General features: G+C 41.9%; 1 protein-coding gene across 3 annotated transcripts in view; it reads right to left on the reverse strand.

Annotated features, from left to right (window-relative positions):
• WWOX (WW domain containing oxidoreductase) overlaps positions 1 to 23,622 on the reverse strand; it is a 1,340,377-nt gene that overhangs the window by 917,111 nt on the left and 399,644 nt on the right. For all 3 annotated transcript variants that reach the window (XM_033942128.1, XM_033942126.1, XM_033942127.1), the window contains one exon: positions 4,373 to 4,637. In XM_033942128.1, the coding sequence (XP_033798019.1) occupies positions 4,373 to 4,637 (265 nt within the window). The remainder of the gene's footprint in view (positions 1 to 4,372; positions 4,638 to 23,622) is intronic.

The following is a 23,622-nucleotide window of genomic DNA, read 5'->3' on the forward strand; positions in this document are numbered from 1 at the left end:
AATCTGGCTTTGGAACCACTTGCTATTGCTATTCGACATGCGGACTCTATTCATGGTATCTTATTTGGCGCGAAAGAAGTTAAATTGTCTTTATATGCTGATGATTTGGTACTATATTTATCTAATGTTTCTTCTTCGCTTGAGGCCTTAATTATGCTTTTAGATCAATTTTCTTTGATTTCAGGTTACAAAGTTAATCGTGATAAGTCTGATGTCCTCCCGCTTAATCTCTATTGTTTACAAAGAGACTGTGTTTCCTACTCTTTCCGCTGGACCCCTGTCTGAGTTAAATACTTAGGCATTCTTTTTTCTTCTTCTTTTGACTCTATCATTTCTCTCATCAATAATAATAATAATAATAATAACTTTATTTTTGTATACCGCCAAACCCCGAAGAGTTCTAGGCGGTTCACATTAGTTAGACAGAGACTACAAGTGGTTATATATCAAATTGATCATAGAGTTGCAAACAGCAAGGAGAGAGTAGTTACAAGTGGTTACATATCAAATTGATCATAGAGTTGCGAACAGCAAGGAGAGAAGTAGGGGGGAGAGGAGGGAGACGGGGGAGGGGAGTAGATCGGAAGGGGGGAGGAGGAGGATAGAAAAGGGGCATTAAGGGTCTTGGTCTCGAAATAGGTGAGTTTTGAGTAGTTTTCTAAAGTCGAGGTAGTTGTAGGCCTTGAGGACCATTTGGGCTAGCCAGGGGTTTAGTTTGGCGGCTTGGAAGGCGTAGGTTTTGTCGAGGAATTTTTTTGAGTGGCATAGTTTTAGGGAGGAGAAGGCAAAGAGTTGAATTTTACGGGAGTTCTTGTAGTTGTGGTTAAGGGTGAAGTGGGGGGTGATGTAGCTTGGGGATAAACCAAATATTGTTTTGTAGCAAAAACAGGCAAATTTGAACATGATTCTGGATTCTAGAGGGAGCCAGTGGAGTTTGTGGTAGAAAGGGGTGATATGGTCCCATTTTTTCAGGTCAAATATGAGGCGGACAGCAGTGTTCTGGATCATCCTTAGTCTCCTTTGAGGAGCTCAAGTAGATGATGTTGCAGTAGTCTAGTATGCTGAGGATGGAGGATTGCACTAAGAGGCGGAATGAAGAGTCATCAAAGTATTTTTTTATGGTGCGGAGTTTCCATAGTGTCGAGATACTTTTCCTGACTGTGATATCAGTGTGTTTCTCGAGGGATAGATGTTTGTCTAGTGTTATACCCAGTACTTTTAAAGTTTGTTCGAGGGGGAATGTGGATCCTTTTACTTGAATTGTGGTGTCTTTGATTTTGTCTTTGGGGGTTGCTAGGAAGAATTTTGTTTTGTCTGGGTTTAGTTTTAATCTGTAGGATAGCATCCAGAGTTCTATCTGACTAAGTATGCTTGTGAGGGAGTTAAGGAGTTCTTGAGTGAAACTGGTTAGAGGGATGACTATGGTAATGTCATCCGCGTAGATAAAGAATTTTAGCTTGAGGCTTTGCAGGAGGTTTCCTAGGGAGGTGAGGTAGATATTGAACAGGGTGGGGGACAGGGGGGAGCCCTGTGGCACACCGCAGGCGTTTTCCCAGGAGTAGGAGAGAGAATCGTTTTTAAATACTCTGTAAGATCTGTTCCTTAGGAACCCGTTGAACCAGTTAAGGACCTGGCCGACCTGGTGTCGGGTGCTTGATTTGATTGATCGTCAAGTTCAAAGGTGGTCACCACTCTACCTCACTTGATAGGGCTGCCTGGAGAGGGCTGCTCCCACTTATCAATTATACCTCGATGGTGCTTCCTAGCTTTTTTGATCGTGCCTACTATAGGCTCTTGGAGACTAAACTTTCTCATTTTTTATGGCAATCTAAACCGCCTAAAATTGCTAAACGTCATTTGCAACGTAGTAAGCATTTTGGTGGAGTTAAATTTCCAAATTTATATCAATATCACCTTGCTTTCATGTTGCGCCAAGCCTAGCATTGGTTTCAAGATACTGATACTCCCTTGACCCCCAGTTAGATTGAGATGAGCGTCAATTGCTTCGCCCTTTTTCTTTTTTTCTGTGCTTAGCTCTAAATTACCTTCTTGAATCCGGTTGTATCCTATTCTATGAAATTCCATTGGTCTCTCCTGGAGTTAGATGCCCTATTCAAAGTTCATATTAGAGATACTCTTTATCAGTCTCTGTGGTATAACCCCTCTTTGCGAATTGTGAATGCTACTTTTTTATGGTCATCTTGGAGTAATAAAGGTATTATTTCGCTTGATCAGATTTGGGATACTCAGATTCTTTCCTTTACAATTTTGCAGGATAGATTTCAGCTTTCGGATTGTGAATTTTTTCACTGGCTACAGTTACAACAATGTCTAACTAAGAGTAAGCATAAATTTCTATCTGTGCTGCCTCATATCTGCAGGTATTTTTCTGCATTAGCAGATACTCGGCATTTCTCTTCTAAAATATATCATCATCTTAATGCTATGGACTCTCCTTTATTCGCGCTACATGCTGTCTGGGAAAAGGATCTCCAGATGCAACTTATGACTTCTCAATGGTCCACCTTCTGGTCTACTTCTCTGCAGACTTCGATGTTAGCCTCCTTGTCTCAATCACTGTTTTTTTATTTCTCATAGAGCTCTCTGGACTCCTAGGAAATTGAAACATATTGGTCACTAGTCCTCTGATGTTTGTTGGCACTGTCAGGCTGACTGTAGTACATTAACTCATTTGCTCTTTACTTGTCCAACTCTGAAGCCCTCTGGGATGTGGTATGGTCCATTGTTTCCCAGATTTTTTCTTTTCAAGTCCAGCTTACTCTTCCCATTGTGATCTGGAGAAGCACAGTGTTGGAGGAGGTATTAACTGAGGATCAGGCTAGATTATTTGATATATTACTGGTTTTAGCTCTTAAAGTGATCCTAAAAAACTGGAAATTTCAGAGAGATTTACATGTGACTATGTGGTGGAATTTAGTCTGTCTGACGTACAAATTTGAATTACACAGTTCTTTATATAATTCTCGTTCATATAAAGTTGCCTGTATCTGGTCTTCTTTTCAACAATATGTATTTACTTGACCCTTCTTCGTGGTTTTTCTTTTTTTTATATTATGTTTTTTATTTCTATTGTATGTATAATGTTTTTGCTCATGTCTTCATTTTTCATCACCCCCCTTTTTTTCTGATCCAGGTACTGCTATATTATTGTAGTTTATCATGGTTATTCTGTTATCTGTTTTGTTTTTTCAAAAATTTATTTAATAAAGAATATTTGAACTAAAAAAAAAAAATTCCCATAAGTATACACTAGAATATATGAGATGTATGTCGCGTATGCAAGAGTCTGTCAATATTATGATTGTCTGTGAGCGTAAGGATACAACCGCCCAGACAAGCATCATTCTTTGACGTGATTGGTCCTTGAAAGCTAACCACAAGTAATTTTAATTTTATTTTTTATGCAATAGTTATCCTAACTTGAGCAACACAGTAATCAAGGCTTTGTTACCGTTTGGATCTTCTTATCTTTGCGAACTGCAGATGCTTGTTGACTATCGAGCCATGTTATGAGTTAATTTGCACTCAAAAACAAGCACATCCATGAAATTGATTAGCAATTCTATTCTATCTACTTTAGTTCCACAGGTGGGATTTCTCAGAGAGAGAAAGAGATATTGGTTACTGTGGATGGGCAGACAAGATGGGCCATTTGGCCTTTATCTGCAGTCATGTTTCTATGTTGTTACAATTACCCATACATAGCTTAAAAAACTTTAAATAAAGAACTCTCAAATTTAATTTTTTGTTGGTTTTACAATTTTGCCGCAAAAAACATTTGTTCCGTTTGGTGTGCCGGAGCTAAAAAAAAGTTTGAAAGACACTGTCTTAAAGAATAAGGAGAAAGTTACTCAAAGAGCCAGGTTTTCAAATGTTTACAAAAAATTAAAAGAATATTATTTGTGTCAATTCAAAAGCTATAAAAATCCATACATGGGATGCACCACCCTTCATACTAAACACACACACACACACACACAAAAGAATGTTAATAAATCCACGCCAATGCCAAGAAGCGAGTGAAAGACCAACAAATTTAACCAAAATCCTTAACTGCCCAGGGAGCCAAAGTAAGCAAATCAAGGGAGGTGTTGCACTCTCAAATCTCCTACAACATGCAATGATTTAGCTTTGGGTCCGCTGAACGTCAGCCTTTTTTGACAATTTCAGAAACACTATACGAGTATTGCTGATATATTTATCATGAGTCTTTCTCATATGTCCTATATTTTGATATCTTTCCCAACATGACTACAGGTTCTTCTAAATGAGCAATCTCGACATGAACGTCTGGATTTGTGTACACCAGTCAAACGGAACAAGTATAAAAGATCTCAGGTCCCTCACTTACCATGGATTTGGTGAAAGGCCGAGCTAAGGTAAACAGCACTGTGTACACCCACCAGCTTTGATGAAGAGCCGAATACATCATATTTCCAGGATGCAGTGCATTTGATGTGACCCCGTGAGGAGAAAGGCGACGGTTTAGCTCATTGGAGAAGAGTATATTACAGAGTTTGGAACGATTATATGCCAGCATGCTCCAGTACTCCCGTTTTAATGGGGAAAGCAAGTTGAAATCCAGCTTCCCTGATGCATTCTTGATATCTGTGTATCTAACACAAAACAAAGCAAGTCATCCAGTATGTTGCATTTGTATTCTCATTTCATAGGTCTTGACATCAACTGCAAAATGTTGGCAATAAAGACAAGAATGACACATACAAATGAAAAGAGATAATATATGGTTCTAATGTTTGAAAAGTTGTTTTCTAACGTATTGCTTCTATATTTACATACAATAACAGCATTCATGAATATGTACATTTGAAAACAGATTTAATTCTTCTTCGGTGATATTTTTGCAAGACACTATGGACCTGATTCTGTATAGGACGCCCGGGAGAGGTGTCCTATTCAGAATCGGGCCTACACTAAACCCCGATTCTATAACCGGCGCCAATGGTACAGGTGCCGGTTAGAGAATCGGGTTAGATTAGACACGGCCCGCTACACTTATCGCGGCAAGGGATCTCTCTGCCGCTATAAGTATAGCGGGCCGTGGCCGCCTGTCCCATTGCTGGCAGGAGGGTGCCCAAACCCTCCTGCCGGAAGATGCCCCCCCCCCGACACTACTCATTGCCCCCCCCCACATTACCGACCGCCCCACCTCCCCGACACTACCGATCGCTGGCACCCTCCTGCCGGCAATTGGACAGGCGGCCGCGGCCCGGTATACTTATAGCGGCAGAGAGATCCCTTGCCGCAATAAGTATAGCGGCCGCGTCTACTTACAATGTAGACCAGCATTTTGTTGGCCTACATTGTAAGCATCTCTTCTTCTACTAGGGAGACGCGGAAGGCCGCCTAGGTTCGCCTAAGGCCCTTAGGCGAGCTTAGGCATCTTGCGGGCCTCCCTAGGCTCCTGGAGGCGCCTTCAATATAGGCGACCTGCCTGGGGAGCATTTTTTAAAAAAACGTGTATCCCGATTGGCTGATTAGACAGCTGTAGGACGCCTACAGCTGCCTAAAATCGGGACGCACTTTGTAGAATCAGGGCCTATATACCTTGGCAGGGATTCAGCTACAACAAATGCATAAAGTCATGTCACCTTCAATGAGAATGTCTCTAAAGTTTGTATACAATACTGCATACAACTGGTAGTGCTTTAGAAATGATAAATAGAAGGGTCCACCTTGGGGGTTAGCGCCCAAGAAAAGGATCTGGGTTTCATCATAGACAATATGATGAAACCTTCCGTTGATTCTGGAAAGTCATCTTATCACTTCATCTTAGCCATATTTTAAGTATCAAGATTCCGAGAATATATAAGGACAATATTTTTCATTCAACATGGATTATGTTAAAATTTATAGATGCTTTAACTCCTGTGCCGATGCAGCAAACCAGATGTCAATCCCTATGGTGGAACTCCAAGATACAAATTGGTGGTTGCAGGCAGGCATTCATACTCTAAATGATGTAATTTTGAATGGGAAAATGGTAGATTTATTACAGTAAAATCCTAAAAGATTAGGCTATAACATGAGTCCATACACAACTAATATAACAACTGAAATGGTTGAACTGAGAGATTATTAGGATCTCAAGTGTTCACAGTTATATGCCAATTGAATATGAGGTGTAGTAGTTGGTTGTGGTAATAAAAGATATGTAAAAAATGTAAAAAAATATAAAAAAACAGTTAGAAAGCTGTAATCAAGAGGGTATGAGAGTCAAGCCATTGAATAAATGAATAAATAGAAATAAATAAAGAATTAAATAAAGGCTTAGTATTAAATTAATAAATCTTAATTAAGTTTTATAATCCGAAGTGGTTCCATGGTGCCTTTTTAACTATGAGTACTTAGAATTATTAGATATTCGTTAAGATAACGGATGATTATAATGGATGATGGTTTGTTATGCTTTATTTACAGTGCCGGTAATCTGCACTGTTCCTGATGAAGCTCTTTCACTGTTATTGAGAGCAAAACGGAGATCTTCCGTCGTTTTGTCTTCAGTTGGCCCAGGTTAAGAACCTACACCCGAGCTAAGTAATTTAATAATCATAAATATAATAGTATAATAACTGCATAACAAAACTAAAATTATTCGAAAAAAATAACACAATGAGAATGTTAGTTATTTGCCTAGATGTGATCAATTGGCATATAACTGTGAGCACTTGAGATCCTAATAATCTCTCAATTCAACCATTTCGGTTGTTATATTAGTTGTGTATGGACTCATGTTATAGCCTAGTCTTTTAGCATTTTAGTGTGTTTCACAAGCTTTTGTAGTGACTTCTAGATTTATTACAGTTACAACAATCATTTGGTATATCAAAGTCTCAAGGTTACAAATGGCTGCAGTTGAAGCAGGCCATTCAGAAAGGGTTCCCTAACTGGCGCAACTTAAAAAATCAGTACAGTTTGCCGGGTCTATGTTTCCAGACAGATTTTCAAGGGCATCAGGCCGCAAGTGGTATAAATTAATATCTAAATATTTGGCAAAAAAACCTAAAACAAGCTTAAGAGACATTTGGAGCATAGAAACAAAGCAGCATATTTCTGCTACGCAATGTCCATGGATTTGGACTTGGAGAATAAAATGTATAGCATCAGTATCTATGAGACAAACTTGGTTCTTTTTGTTATATAGAATATTTTGGACCCCAGTTCGTTTACAAAAGTTGGATAATTTAAAGTGTAATAGATGCTGGCACTGTCAACTTGAAATAGGGACATTAGATCATCTGCTATTTCATTGTCCATTGATACTTAATTTTTGGAAGTCAATTTGGGCCAAAATCTATATGGTATTAGATGTCTCTATTCCATTGTCTTATGACGTGGTTTTATTCGGGACATTGTTGAAACTTAATAGTCCAATTGACAAACATCAAAACAGACTTCTTCTTCTTATGACTGAGGTGACCATGCAATTAATAACTAGAAATTGGAAAAATTGGGATAGGTTGAATTTTTCTTTTTGGTGGAAAACATTGTGGATTTTTAGGATGATAGCGGAACAATCTGGAAATAGCAAAAGGTTCAGAGAGATTTGGAGTCCATTGGAGGTATTTGTCAAGCAATAGAAAGATTAAATCCTTAATTCCTGGATTTATTAGATTTTTACACACATCCAGGTAGGGAGGGAGGGAAAGGGAGGGGTGTAATTTGTTTTAGATGTTTACACGAATTTAAGTGTTATTTGTTATTATTGAGCATAATTGTTACACTTTTTATAAGTTTTGAAAATCAATAAAGATTTATATATATATATAAAAATACCCTTTGGTGAAAGTGTGCCTTAAGTGCACCTACAACAAACAAGAGACAAAATTGAACTCTAACCAAGACCAATATAAAGCTGATAGCCACATTTCAAAGCTACCAATCTTGTGAAACAATGAAGGTTTGTTTGTTTTTTTTTAAATTCAAACTTATCTTAAATAACAGTCCAGTTCCGATGGTTTGTGCATGTAGCTTTCACCCATATCAAAGGTAAACCTTTCAAACTGGCTATTTTTACTGCAGTGGGTTGAACATGTACCTTTAAAGGCCCATTTTTGTAACCCTTTTCACTCTTAAAATATAGCAGTGAAATGACTGAAGTGGAGACTTGGAACATATTCATATATTATGTCATGAAGCCATAACTGTTACAATTATTATTTATTATTAATAAATGAATCACAAATATGGGTATTACAAACCAAATACAACAAATGTATAACATTAATGCTCTATTATTTTTATCCCCTCCCTCCCACCCAATACAAATATATTAAAATCTTCATGAAACTATTCAAAAATTCCTATATCAATACCATGTCCAGTCCCGTTCCCCCACCCAGGATGTGTATGTTTACATGTCCACAAAATGAAAAATTAATCTTCTTTACAATATTTAGCCAATGGCTCCCAAACATCCATAAAATTCTTAAATCGTCCCTGTTGTATGGCCAAACAACGTTCCATTTTAGAAGTAAAACACAGGGGGCTCCTTTTACGAAGCCGCATTAGCGGCTTAATGTGCGTAATGGCGTGCGCCAATTTGCTGGCCGCGCTAGCCGCTACCGCCTCCTCTTGAGCAGGCGGTAGTTTTTCGGCTAGCGCGGGGGTTAGCGCGCGCTAAAAAGGTGCGTGCGATAAAGCCGCTAACGGGGCTTTGTAAAAGGAGCCCAGGGTTTCCCACCAAAATGAATAACTTAACTTATCCCAGCTTTCCCAGCTTCTCCAAATAAGCTGCGTGGCAACCGCTGTCATTACTAAGAGAAGCGTATAACTCGCAGATAGTTGGCTTTTAGCTCTCATAAGAGTATCAAATAAAATAGTATCATAAGATAAAGCCACTGGATTTTCTAATATATTATTTACGATGTCAGCATCTGTGAGACAACTGTTACAATTATTAACTACCGTATTTTCACCCATATACTGCGCACCCGTGTAAAACGCGCACACGGGTATAGCGCGCGGGGAACACAAATTTATGTAAAAAAAATTTAATATAGCGCGCACACGCATATACCACACATGCTAAAACCTTCTCCCGCCTACTCCGAACCGGCATCCTCCCCCCCGCTTGCTTACCCGCCTTTTACAACTTTTTTTTTTTCAATCCGATCCGGCATCCCCCCTACAAACTGGCATCCTCCCCCCCCCCGCTTGCATCACACCCCCTCCCCCGCGATCCTACATCCCCCCCAGCACCGCAAAACATCTCTTACCCGATTGGGCACCGGCACCAGCACCAATGCACAGGACGTGCCAGTGCCAGTGCCCGAAGATCCTCCCTCGTTGGTTTGGGCTGGGCTGGGCTGGGCGGTGCGGTGCGGGAGAGATCCTCCTTCAGAGAGCGAGACCAGAAGGCTTTGAGCATGCGCAAATGCTCAAAGCCTAGTCCAGCCCGGCGCAGGAAGAAGGAGGATCTCTCCCGCACCGCACCGCCCAGCCCAGCCCAGCCCAAACCAACAAGGGAGGATCTTCGGGCACTGTCACTGGCACGATCTGTACATTGGTGCTGGTGCCGGTGCCCAATTGGGTAAGAGATGTTTTGCGGTGCTGGGGGGGATGTAGGATCGCGGGGGAGGGGGGGTGACGTGAGCGGGGGGGAGGATGCCGGTTCGCAGGGGGGATGCCGATCGGATTGAAAAAAAAAAGTTGTAAAACGCGCTCACACGTATAACGCGCATGGTTTGTAAAATCGTGTATAACGTGCGCGTTATATGCGTGAAAATACGGTACTATCTCGTTATTAAGAAGGAAGAGAAAAAGGGAATGTGCATAAAAGAACCCCACCCCCACCTCTGTGTCTGTAGATTTCTCGAACACACCCTTTACTATTTGAAAAGAAAGAAAGACAAGAAACAAACAGCTGGTGTTTAATGACTCTGTCAGACCCAATTAAAAAACATCAACTAGTTACTTTGATTTGTGTTCAGCCAAGCCATGGGTATACTTAAAAGCATTAGACTCTGCCAGAACTCATTTTGGCTTTGTTTACATTTATCTTTTAAACATAAGAACACCAATGGCATTTTATCAAGGTTATAACCCTTTTTGTAATCATCAATTTTTAACCTACAGGAGATGGCGCGGCCCCTCTACATTTTCAAGGAGACTTGGGGCTCCTTCTACTAAGCATTGAGCTGGCGTTAGTTCTTGGCGCCTAGCGCGGGGTTAGCGCGCGGGGCAATGCAGCGCGGGCTAAAAACGCGAGCGCACCTTAGTAAAAAGAGCCCTTAAACCAGTGGTTCTTAACCTTGCTAGAGGTACTGAACCCCACCAGTTTCATATGCGTGTTCACCGAACCCTTCTTTATTGGAAAAATAAAATATGATTTTTACAAATTGAAAACATAGGTATACAGTGAGGGAAAAAATAATATCAATTTTGAAAACAAAAAAATTCTCCTATATTTCGAATAATAATAACATCATAATGAAATTTACTGCAAATCAGTGTGACTTCTGCTGTTGCCTCTCAGAGACCAGTTCAGAAATACGCGGCTTTACCTTGGCAAGTGCCACTCTCATGTCATTTTCGCAACAAAGTCTGTTCCTTTTCTTCGTTTTTATGTCCAGCATCCTCGAAAAGGATTGCGCGCTATATGAGTCGGAGATGTGTTTTGACCTCCGCCGAACCCGCGAGACTGACTCACCGAACCCCTGGGGTTCGGTCGAACCCAGGTTAAGAACCACTGCCTTAAACTAATGCACAATGTGCACAGTGTTAGATGTAACCCAGACAACAAATTACATTACATTAGTGATTTCTATTCCGCTTATACCTTGCGGTTCTGAGCGGATTACATTAGAAGATAGCTGTTTTCAGGTTACAATAGAGAATTACATAACATTCAGATTACTAATAGAGAGTTACATAACGTTGAAGAAAGCAGGTTTCAGGTTACAAATAGAGGTACATATTAAGGTTTCGGACGTTTGAGACATTGAGGAGACCTGTCAAGCAGGTTACAGTACTTTAAAAGAAAGCCGGAATCCGGTTATATATTGGGGATTTAGTTTGGAGACTTGACTAGAAGTTGCCAAAGGGGTGGTGTATTCGCGAGGAATATGCAGTTGGGATAGGAAAGGGGGAGATTAGGTTGATGGGATGTGTTTTTTGAATAGTAGCGGTTTGATTTCTTTTCGGAACGCTTTCAAGTCAGTTGTTTTGGTCAGCAGCTTGGAGATGGCGGGGTCAAGTATCGCTGCCTGCGTCGCTAGGAGGTTGTCGTATAGTTTCTTGCATCGAGTGCCATTGAGAGGAGGGTAGGTGAATGGGATCTGGGCTCTCCTTATTCTGGGGGAAAGGTTTCGGTATAGGCGGTTGTTTAGGTAGATGTGGTTTTGGTTCCAAAGACATGATAAGCAATTCCCAACTCTGTTATTTTTAATCCGTTTAATTTTTAGCTTTGGGTGAAGCCCTAACAATAGTGGCAGAGATGTGAATTGCAGCCCTGCCTTTAGAGAAGATCAGTTAGAGCTGGTTCAAGTCATGTGAGGGAAAGAGTTGTGACTCGTAACTTCATGCGATCTCTAGGAGCAGGCTGACTCAGCTCTTATTCCGGGCCATTTGCATGGCCAGTGGCTGCTGATACAGCCTGCTTCTGATTTGGACTCACTGAGCTTGCAACTGGGGGGCTCTGCTTTGATCTGTTCTCTTATCTATTTCCAAAATGATCTGCTCTTATGACGACATGTTTTAATGAGTTGCTGTGGCCTGGTTTATATCCTGACTTCTCAAGATTAGATTAGTTCCCCTAATAAGTATAATTAATATAGAAATGCTGTTAGTTGCATTCTTCCATCACATCAGCATTACTTATCAATGTTCTTTTTGTCCATACAACAAAAACTCAACAGCATATTCTTACTACAGTCTTCGCGCAATTTATCTGCGCCCTTTTGTCTTGCGCGCATTTGACTTGCCACCGTTCCAGACACACTCTATGGGACATACGTGTTAGTTGGGGATTCAGAATATCCATAATGAATATTTAATTATTTACCACTTATATCTTAAGTGGTTTACATTTCAGGTACTTTATCATATTCCTTATCTGTCCCAGTGGGCTCAAACTCTATCTAGTGTACCAGGGGCAATGAGGGGATTAAGTGATTTGCCCAGGGTCACAAGGAGCAGCGAGGGATTTAAACCCACAGCCTCAGGCTGAAGACGCAGTTTTGTTGATAATTAATGACTTAAGGCGTATGGGGACAGACTTAAAGATCACAATCTGTATACTTTTGAGGAAAGGCGGGAAAAGGGAGATACAATAGATACGTTTAAATACCTACGTAATATAAATATGCATAAGTCGAGTCTCTTTCATTTGAAAGGAAACTCTGCAATGAGAGGGCATAGGATGAAGTTAAGGGGTGATAGGCTCTGGAGTAATCTGAGGAAATACTTATTTTATGAAAAGGGTGGTAGATGCGTGGAACAGTCTCCCGGAAGAGATGGTGGAGACAGAGACTGTGTCTGAATTCAAAAGGGCCTGGGATAGGCATATGGGATCTCTCGGAGAGAGAAAGAGATAATGGTTACTGTGGATGGGCAGCTCTATGACCTCACAATGCAGGTGCACAGAGCCTTAGCCTATAGGAAGAGGAAATGCAAATGTTAAGAGCCTTAGCCAATAGGGAGAGGAGGAGCTAATGGTTACTGCAGATGGGCAGACTAGATGGGCCATTTGGCCTTTATCTGCCATCATGTTTCTGTATAGTCTTCACACTGGCATGATCACTTGGATTCCACAGATCCTACATAAAACCATCTATAGCACAGAAATGCAAAAAATCTAATAGAAGAAGCCTCATTTCAAAAATTCAAAATTTCCCGTATCAGCTAGGATAGAAATAGCTGAACTTAATTGTGACACATGTGAGGGAAAAAATAAATTAGGTTGTTATTCCTATTTAAAATTTCATCAAATGTAAAATTAGAAAAAAAGAAATCAAGAGCAAATCATCCTTGAAGGAATCGGCTGTTATGTGTACACTTCTACAGGAGAGGCAAAAATGATGAAGATAAATACAGTGTTCCGTCAAGTAATAACATTATTCAGTTATTTAATATTTAAACAGCTCCAAGTTCATCTAGCAGAGAAAAACCACTCATGTTAATTTTCAACATCAGGTCCAAGTTTGTACTTGGATTGAATAATGCATTGGAAAAAGCATATTAAGCTGTATATATTCATTGCGTTTTGTTTTTGGGGGTTTTTTTTATGGTACGGCAAATCACAAATTGCATTAACTGGAACGTCATAAGAATCACAACATCTTTTTTTATATAAGCCAGATTTCTAGCAACTATTTACATGTTTATTTCCTAATACACAAGTTTTGACAAATGTTTTGGAAATGCAGCTGCAAAGTACAAGTGAATGGAAAATATTGTCTAAAGTTAGTTAAGAGGCCCTTTTATTAAAATGTATTAAAATTTGGAGTTAACATGGTTAAAAGTAGGATTTTTTTCATGCATTAATTGCAAATCTAACGTGGCACTTTATACTCCATTTTTGTTTTGTTTTTTAAAATTCATTAGTGTGGTATATGCTAGGAATTAATGTTGATTTATTTATTCAATTTTCTAAACCGTTCTCCCAGGGGAGCTCAGAACAGTTTTACATGTCTAGTTTTACAGGTCTAGTGCGTGCGGCAATTTAGCGTGCGCTATTCCGCGCATTAAGGCCCTAACGCACCTTTGTAAAAGGAGCCCTAAGGCGTGCTAGTTGTTTTAGTGCATGCTAAACGCTAACTTGTCCATAGACTACTGTATAATGGATGCGTTAGCATTTAGCGTGTGCTAATATTTAGCGTGCACTAAAATGGCTAGCACACCTCAGTAAAAGGACACCACAGGGCTCCTTTTACAAAGGCGCGCCCTTAGCGCACACTAAAATGCCATGCGTGCTGGCCGCTACCACTTCCTTTTGAGCAGGCGGTAGTTTTTCGGGTAGCGTGCTATAGCGCGCGCTAATCCGGTGCATGCGCTAAAAACGCTAGCGCAGCTTTGTAAAAGGAGCCCACAGTCTTTATCCGCTTTCCTTTTTCTGTGTTTCTATTGCAAAAAATTAAAAAAGTTATTTACACATTCTTGAACAACTTTTCTGAAATCTCATCGCAAAATAGACAAAAAAATAATAATTCTACTCTTAACCTCATCTACTTATGACGCTCATTAGCTATTCAAGACTTGTATTTAAACAAAATGTACTTCATCAGACTTCGCACATAATTAAAACACAGTGATGCACCAGGAACGTATAAAAAACATTCTGCCTCAGGCCCATCTAACATAATATTTTCTGTGAACATATGATTTCCTCCTCATGCCAATGAAGAGATTCAGCCAAGGTTTATGGAAGTAATTGAATACCGAGACTAACACTTTCTATTTCATAACAGGGTTTAGGGCTGTGAACTCTCAAAGCGTAATGTAACAAATGCCACATTTTATTATGAACCCCACTGCATAAGGCACACTGCTGAAATTGAACAGAACAGCTGAAAACATCAGCATTTGAATCTTCTCATCAGAGAGAGAATGAGTCGGGCCCTGAGTCTCAGGAACGCGGCATCCTACCACTACCTAATTGGTAATAAACGATGCGATAACTGCATCACTTAAATCAATTTAAAAAGTAGGTGACTGTAAGTGTCTTCAGAACAGGCCGCCAATGGCCCATTCACAGAGGCGCCTGTCGGCATCAACCGTTAAAGCGGGCATGGCTTGCGCCGGAAGTGGCCCTAGGCGCCAGTAGGAGCCCCCGCGGACGCCGTTCTCATGCGACGTAGGCACCGGAAATGTAAGCCAGTAAGACCCTGACCTACATTTCAGGCATCTACTTTACACGTGGCTGCAATTCTACAACCGGCGCCAGTCCATGACTAACACATGACCGGCTCCGGTTTTGGAGGCACCGGCCCTCAATGTATAAAAGGTAATAACCCAAATGTAACAAACAAAATCATATAAAAATGAAAGATTGTTGAAAGCTTTCATTATATTAGTATTTATATAGGGGTTCTTTGATTAAGGCGCCCATAGGATATAATGGATGCCTTAGCATTTGGCGTGAGCTAATCTTTAGCGCGTGCCAAATCGGTTAGCGTGCCTTAATAAAAGAATCCCATAACTTGCTCACTGATACAAATTCAATGATCAGAATTAAAAAAAATAAAACATATAATACCTAGAGCAGGGCTGCCCAAGTCCGGTCCTTGAGATCTACTGGCAGGCCAGGTTTTCTGGATATCCACAATGAACAACATGCATGAGAGAGATTTGCATACCAAGAAGGCAGTACAGACAAATCTCTCTCATGCATATTCATTGTGGATATCCAGAAAACCTGGCCTGCCAGTAGATCTCAAGGACCGGACTTGGGCAGCCCTGACCTAGAGGATAACAAATTTTTTTTTTACTATTTTTTAATAATTTTATTGGACTAGACAAAAATGTAAAAAAAAAAAGGGGCTCAAAATTGACCTCTAACTCCCTCCTTTACTGACGCGGAGCGTGGGTTTTAGCGCCGGCAGCGGTAACTGCTCCGACGCTCATAGAATTCCTGCTGCCAGTGCTAAAACCCGCCTACGTGTTATTAAAGGAGGGGGTAAGTGATCATTTAGCACAGTTACTTACCATAACAGGTGTTATCCAGGGACAGCAGGCAGATATTCTTGACTGCACCGACGGAGCCCCGGTACGGACAATTTTAGAGTGATTGCACTCTAAGAACTTGGAAAGTTCTAGCAGGCCGCACCGCGCACGCGCACGCGCGAGTGCCTTCCCGCCCGACGGAGGCACGCGGTCCCCAGTTAGGATAAGCCAGCTAAGAAGCCAACCCGGGGAGGAGGGTGGGACGCAAGAATGTCTGCCTGCTGTCCCTGGATAACACCTGTTACGGTAAGTAACTGTGCTTTATCCCAGGACAAGCAGGTAGCATATTCTTGACTGATGGGTGGCCTCCAAGCTAACAAAAGAGGGATGGAGGGACAGTTGGCCATTAAGAAAACAAATTTTGCAAAACAGATTGGCCGAAGTGTCCATCTCGTCTGGAAAAAGTATCCAGACAATAATGAGATGTAAAAGTATGAACTGAGGACCAAGTAGCAGCCTTGCAGATTTCCTCAATAGGAGTGGAACGGAGGAAAGCTACAGATGCTGCCATAGCTCGAACTCTATGGGCCGTGACAGAACCTTCCAGTGTCAGTCCGGACTGAGCATAACAGAATGAAATGCACGCTGCAAGCCAATTGGACAGCGTACGTTTAGAAACAGGACGTCCCAATTTGTTCAGATCAAAGGACAGAAAGAGTTGGGGAGATGATCTGTGGGGCTTAGTACGATCTAAATAGTAAGCTAAAGCCCGCTTACAGTCCAAAGTATGCAGAGCCTGTTCTCCAGAATGAGAATGAGGTTTCGGAAAGAAGACAGGCAGAACAATAGATTGGTTGAGATGGAATTCAGAGACAACCTTAGGGAGAAACTTTGGATCTGTACATAGAACCACCTTGTCATGATGAAAGACTGTGAAAGGTGGATCAGCAACTAGTGCGTGTAGCTCACTGACCCTCCTGGCAGAGGTAAGAGCAACAAGGAAGAGCACTTTCCAAGTGAGGACCTTGAAAGGAGCTGTAGCTAAAGGTTCAAATGGAGGCTTCATTAATGCGGAAAGAACCAAATTGAGATTGAGATTATAGGAGGGGGCTTAAGAAGTGGTTTGACATTGAAAAGACCCCGCATGAATCTGGACACCAAAGGATGAGCTGAGAGAAGTTTCCCATGAACTGGCTCATGAAAAGCAGCAATAGCACTGAGGTGGACTCTGATGGAAGTAGACTTGAGACCAGAGTCAGACAAAGAAAGAAGATAATCTAACAAGGTCTCCACTGCAAGGGAAGTGGGATCATGCTGATGAAGAAGACACCAAGAAGAAAACCGTGTCCACTTCTGATGGTAACATTGCAGAGTGGCCAATTTCCGGGAAGCATCCAGAATAGAACGAACGGGCTGAGATAGAAGAGGATCATGTGAAGTCAGCCCGAGAGAAACCAAGCTGTCAGGTGCAGAGACTGGAGGTTGGGATACAAAGAGGTTACTTTTCGTCATTGGCTGTTTCCCCCCGCGGCAGCCAGGGCCATCCCCACAAAAGAACCAGCAGCGCTGGCCAGGCGCCGAGACACGCGGACGCGGCTGGCAGCCCCCCGGGCGCCCAGAGCGGTCGACCGCCATCTGGCTTGGCGCCCGCGTGGCCGCCCGAGGCAGGAGCAGGGCAGGCGGGAGACCGAGATGGGGCCCCGGGCGGAGGCCGCGGCACACGCGCCCACCCCCCCTACGCAGCAGACGGGAATGCCGCGTGGTCCAGCGCGGCCGCGTGGGGTCGCAGGCCGCCATCGCACCTGGTTCGGGGCAGGAGCAGGGCGGCTGGGAGACAGCGATGTGGCCGCCAGAGGTCGGAAACCCCAATCCCCCCTCCCACACAGCCGGATTGCTCAGGGAGGGGAAGGACGCCAGCCACGCTGAGCGGGTGAGACGGCGGCGGCCATACTCCCCCTCCCCCTCCCCCCCATCGGCGACAAGGTGCTGGGCCGCCGGAGACGCACAACCCCCCTCCTCCCGTGGCGTGTGTGGCGGCCCTTTTGAGACGCTCTTACCTCGCAGGAACCGAGGGAGCGTCTCGGTGGGCTCTGGCAGGCCGCGGTTCAATAAGGGAGAGTCGGGGGGGTGCGACGTGACTCAAGCCGCGCGTGACTCCATAGGAGCGAGTGCACGCCGGCAGCAGAGTGAGCCGGCGAAGCACGTGGGGAGACAAACCTGCAAACTAGGAGACACGCTGCCATGGTCTCCAGCGATCCCCCCCCTCTCCCCATGGGTCGGGGACTGCCCCTGGCCACGTGTGCAGCGGCCCCACGTCCCAGCTCACAGGACACTGGAGCCGGAGGCGCCCCAAAGACGCCCTGCCAGGCTCCAGCTCCGCGGGAGCGTTCCAGCAAAGTGAGAGGCAAGCAAACCGCCATAGTGGGCAAGCAGAAGGGAAGCCGCGTCCGCCTCGTGTGATGCTGGATCGAGAGGGGCGACCTCCCCTCCGCTCACCCCTAATCTATCCTGCCCTCCTCCCCCTCCCCCCTACCCCTAGCTGATTGGCCCCAAGGCTTCGGCCGATTTGTCTTCGCTCCTCCCTATGTGGCTCGGAGCTTGTTTTTTCTTACTCTTTTTTAAGGGCAGTGTGACTAAAAAAAAAAATACCCCTTTTGTTATTTAAAAAATAAGCTCTGCTCATCTTAGAATTCAACACCCTCTTTTGCTGATTTGCCCCTTCCAAATTATATATGACCATTCAACGTCAAATATTGTTGACGGTAGGAGCAGAATTGAATTTGGATACCACTTGTAGATATTGGACTTTGAATGGTCATATATAGGGGTCCTTTTACCAAGCTAAGGTAAGCACTGACACATGCTTATCATAGTGAAAAAAGGCCTTACCACAGGGCACACTCAGGCATCTGTGGTATTTATGGCATTTATTGGGATTTATCAATCGGGGTTTTTTTCATGAAGAGATCCACCCAAAGCAGTAATTTTGTGATCAGCGTACACTGGGCACAGGTCACGGGGATAGAGAGTGGGTATAGTCTGTGCTAATCAAACTGTCACACTTTAACCAATTTGTGCATGATCAGCATGCAAAAATGATGGGAAAATTAATGTGTGGCCATTAATTGGAAAAATAATAAAGCGGCCATTTTACCCAAGAGGGAAAAATGGCCTTAGTCGATGGAATAACCCACATAAGCAGTGTTATTTTAAAGTACTTAAGCCCTCTTTTACTAAGGTGTGCTAAGCATTTTAAATCAACGCGTGCGCTAACCGCTAACGCATCCATAGAATAACATGCACGCATTAGCGTTTTGCGCGTGATTAGCATGCGCTAATATTTATTGCGCGCTAAAAAGCATAGCGCACCTTAGTAAAAGAGGGGTAAGTTTTAACTTAAGTAAAAGTACAGATAAATGATTATTTTGATATTTAAGTAAAAGTAAAAAGAATAATGAAAAACAAATAACTAAAAAAAGTGCCTAAAATATTACTTTTTGAGTAAAAAGTAAAAGTACCACAATTATAATGTCTGTTCATCAAGAATTGCTAAGCATAGTGCTGGAGCAGAGTACAGCCATCCACATCACAACTTATCACTCATCAATCAAAATAAGAACCAACTCAAACACTTTTTTAACACCTATTAACAATCAAAGGAGCCGTTGATGTGAGACGCTGTTGAATAATCTCGCTTGGCAAACAGGGGCACAGTACCCCGAAGAAGATCGTGTAGATCAAAACGTTTTGATGACAGCGAGCGTCGGGAGTTTTTTGAGGTACTGCCAGCGCTGGAAATGGTTTAGATCAGGGGTGTCAAAGTCCCTCCTCGAGGGCCGCAATCCAGTCGGGTTTTCAGGATTTCCCCAATGAATATGCATGAGATCTATTTGCATGCACTGCTTTCATTGTATGCTAATAGATCTCATGCATATTCATTGGGGGAAATCCTGAAAACCCGACTGGATTGCAGCCCTCGAGGAGGGACTTTGACACCCCTGGTTTAGACTTCTAAAGGCAAGTGTTGCCAATTTTGACTTCATTACAGTTGTCTGCAAGATATGATGATTTTTTGTGAAAATAAGGAAGAGTAATTGAACTTGATAGCTCACAATAGTCTGACCAGCTTTGGTAAGATAAACTGCTCTAGTAAGATTATGAGGTAGTGTATAAATGATTAGAGCTGTGATCCCAGGATGGGGATCTGAAATGACATTATGTTATAAGAGATCCCATGATCTGAGTAACAGATGACCTATGATATATGCACCTTTGATTGTTGGTACCGTATTTTTCGGACCATAAGACGTACTTTTTCCACCCCCAAAAAGGAGGTGCGTCTTATGGACCAAATACACCACACGCCCCCCCCCCCCCGGTACCTTTTTTAAGTGGCGGTGGTCCAGTGTGGTCCCTGCTGGACGGCTGCCTCTTTGCAGAGCGACACACAATGCAGGAGCGCAACCTTTATGCTTCTTGCCTTGTCCTGCACCACTCTGTAATTGGCTGCAGGCTGCTTCGACCTTCCCAGCACCAGACGACCAGACGCACCTAATTTTTTTTTCTTTGTTTTTCCTCCTCTACAGGTGGGTGCGTCTTATGGTCTGAAAAATATGGTAGGTATTTAAAAAGCTTTTGAGTTGGTTCTCATTTTGAATGGCGAGTGATAAAAGTTGTGATGTGGATGGCTATACTCTGCTCTCAGTACTATGCCTAGATATTTTTGAATGTGGGCAGGAGAATATTTTTAAGATCCTTCTCTAGTACCAGCTTCAGCTTCATCTATGCTTTAAAATGACCGAACTCATCAAACCAGTTCAAACATGGGCAACTCCATTGTTCTTATGGGCAATATTCACTGAACAGCAAAATTTACGATGAAATGATCCACCGTTTGCATGATGAGGTTTGCAATAGCAAAATCCTAGTCCCAGTTTTGCTGTTTCATTTGGGTTACTGAGGAATTGTCATTCACGTCTCCCTTCCAATTGTATTATTATTATTGATAATAATAACAATAATTTTATTTTTGTATACCGCATACCCAGGGAGTTCTAGGCGGTTCACATCAGTTAATCAAAAATAGAAACAATGAAATCATTGAAGTTAACAGGTTGGAAGGGTACAGAGTTAGAAAAGGAAGCAGGAAGTGAATACAGGTCCATTAATGGAAGGGAAAGCAGTCATTAGGTAGTAGAAAAGGGGAAAGGTAGATGTAGAAAATGCATTAAGAGTTCAGTCTGTGGAATAAGTGAGTTTTGAGCAGCTTTCTGAAGTCAAGATAGGAGGGGGCAACAAGCACAATTTGGGCCATGGATTGAGTTTAGCTGCCTGAAAGGAGAAGGTTTTATCAGGAAACCTTTTGAAATGACATAATTTTAGTGAGGGAAAGGCAAACAGGTGAATTCTGTGTGAGCTTTTATTGTTGTAATTTAAATTGAAGTGTGGGTTAAGATAACTTGGTGACATACCAAATACTGTTTTGTAGCAGATGCATGAGAACTTGAACAGGACTCTGGATTCAAACTTTATTAACTGCATGAATCAAATGTAACTAGGTAAAAGTAGGAAAAATTGGAAAAAATTATTTCTTCAGTAAAAGTAAAAGTGACAAATGTTATCCTGTACTACTTTACAAGTAAAACTATTGAAACTTTTACTTAAGTACAGTAGTTGAATTTACCTCCCACCCTTCCTTTTACAAAACCGTAGCGTAGTTTGAGACAAACTTGGTTTTTTCTGTTATATAGAGCAGTGTTTTTCAACCTTTTTACACCTATGGACCGGCAGAAATAAAAGAATTATTCTGTGGACCGGCATCGGTCCGTGGACCAGCAGTTGAAGAACACTGGGCTAAGTCGTGGGCCAGACCCCGCCCATCTCCACCCCAGACCCCACCCCATAATAGTACTAATTGCACCTTGCACGTCCCGTGCCTCATCTGGAATCCTTCCCTCTGACATTGCAACGTCAGAGAGAAGGTTTCCGGTTCAGGCGCAGGATGCCCGTAGGAGCCACTGTCCGTGGCTTTGTGCACTGAATCAGTTAGGAAGAGGGAGCTGGCTCGAAGATAACGCCACATCGATTGCACTGTGGACCGGCGGTTGAAGAACACTGTTTTGGGCCTGATGCATGTGCTGGCCCTGTGGACCGGCAGGAAATTTCTGTGGACCGACACTGGTCCATGGACCGGTGGTTGAAGAACACTGATATAGAGTATTATGGACCCCTGTTCGATTACAAAAATTGGATAGCTCTAAGTCTAATAAATGTTGGCACTGTCATCTCGAAGCAGGGACTTTAGATCATTTATTATTCTATTGTCCATTTATTATGAATTTCTGGAAATCAATTTGGGACCAAATTAATTGTTTATTAGACAACCCAGTGGCATTATCATATGATACTGTGCTATTTGGTATGGCAATGAGAGCAAAAAGTCAGATTTCTACAAATAATAACAAATTATTACTTATAATGACTGGGGTTGCCATTCAACAAATTACGTGCAATTGGAAAAATTGGAGTAGATTAAATTATAATTTCTGGTGGAATTCCTTATGTCATGTTTATAAAATGGAAAGATTTATTGCAATACAGCTTGGTTTTTTCAAGAAATTTCAGGATGTGTGGGAGCCATTTACAAAGTATTGTACCGATTAGATGACATTTTATTTTTTTTTTTTCCCTTCAATTTACAAGTTTGATTGTGAGGGGGGGAGGGGAGGGTAAATTTATTGTTATATATTGTATAAGGTATTGACTATATGATAAGGAAGGGTGGAAAGGGTGGGAGATAAGAGCATATTATTTGTACCATTGATGATTAAGTGTTATATTTATTGTTAATTTGTTTGGATATATTGTTACACTTATTGTAAATTTGAAAATGAATAAAGAATTTAAAAAAAAAAAAGAAACTTTTACTTAAGTACAGTAGTTGAATTTACCCCCCACCGCCACTCTTCCTTTTACAAAACCGTAGCGTAGTTTTTAGCGCCGGCCGTGGCGGTAACAGCTCCATCACTCATAGGAATTCTATGAGTGTCGGAGCTGTTTCCGCTGTGACTAGCGCTCAAAACTCTAGCGTGGTTTTGTAAAAGAGGGGTTACTTAGTTATTATACAACACTGCGCATAAGCACGAACTAAGGCCACTTTTTATTGCCCCATAGTATGGAAGGGGCAAATCAGCACAAAAGGACATTGCTTTATAAGGTAAGTAGAGCTCGTTTTCTGAGCAACATTTTTCGAGCCACGGAGCAGAAAAAAGTATGACGCGGGCAGTGATGAAAATGAACCTCTTTATTCCCAATTTATATGTGAATCGATCAATTTGAGGTCAATTTTGGGCACATAGACATTTTTGTCTAGTGAATAAAAAATATTAAGAAACAGTAAAGTAAAATTTGCCATCCTGGTGTTTTCCTTTTGGTAACTGAAATTGTATCAATGAACAATTTATTTAAATACTAGCATAATTAATAAATAAGAGTTTAAAACAACCTTTTACAGCAGTGGTCTCAAACACGCGGCCCGGGGGCCACATGCGGCCCGCAAGGTACTATTTTGAGGCCCTCGGTATGTTTATCATAATCACAAAAGTAAAATAAAACAGTTTCTTGATCATATGTCTCTTTAGCTATAAATTATAATATTATTATTAAGACTTAGCCAAAAGGAAAGATTTATAAACTATAAAGAGTTTTACCTCATGCAAAATTGTCATTTCTTTAATAAGACATTAACTATTTATTTCTGAGGCCCTCCAAGAACCTACAAATGCAAAAGGTGGCCCTGCAAAGGGTTTGAGTTGGAGACCACTGTTTTACAGTGTATTAATATGAACGATAGATCGTTTTCTCTCTTTTTTTGACTAAAAGCCATTCTGGTAATTACTATTAAGGGCTCCTTTTACAAAGGTGCGCTAGCGTTTTTAGCGCACGCACAAGATTAGCGTGCGCGAGCCAAAAAATTAC

The sequence above is a fragment of the Geotrypetes seraphini genome, chromosome 4, assembly GCF_902459505.1.
Source record: "Geotrypetes seraphini chromosome 4, aGeoSer1.1, whole genome shotgun sequence".
NCBI classification, from domain to species: domain Eukaryota; kingdom Metazoa; phylum Chordata; class Amphibia; order Gymnophiona; family Dermophiidae; genus Geotrypetes; species Geotrypetes seraphini.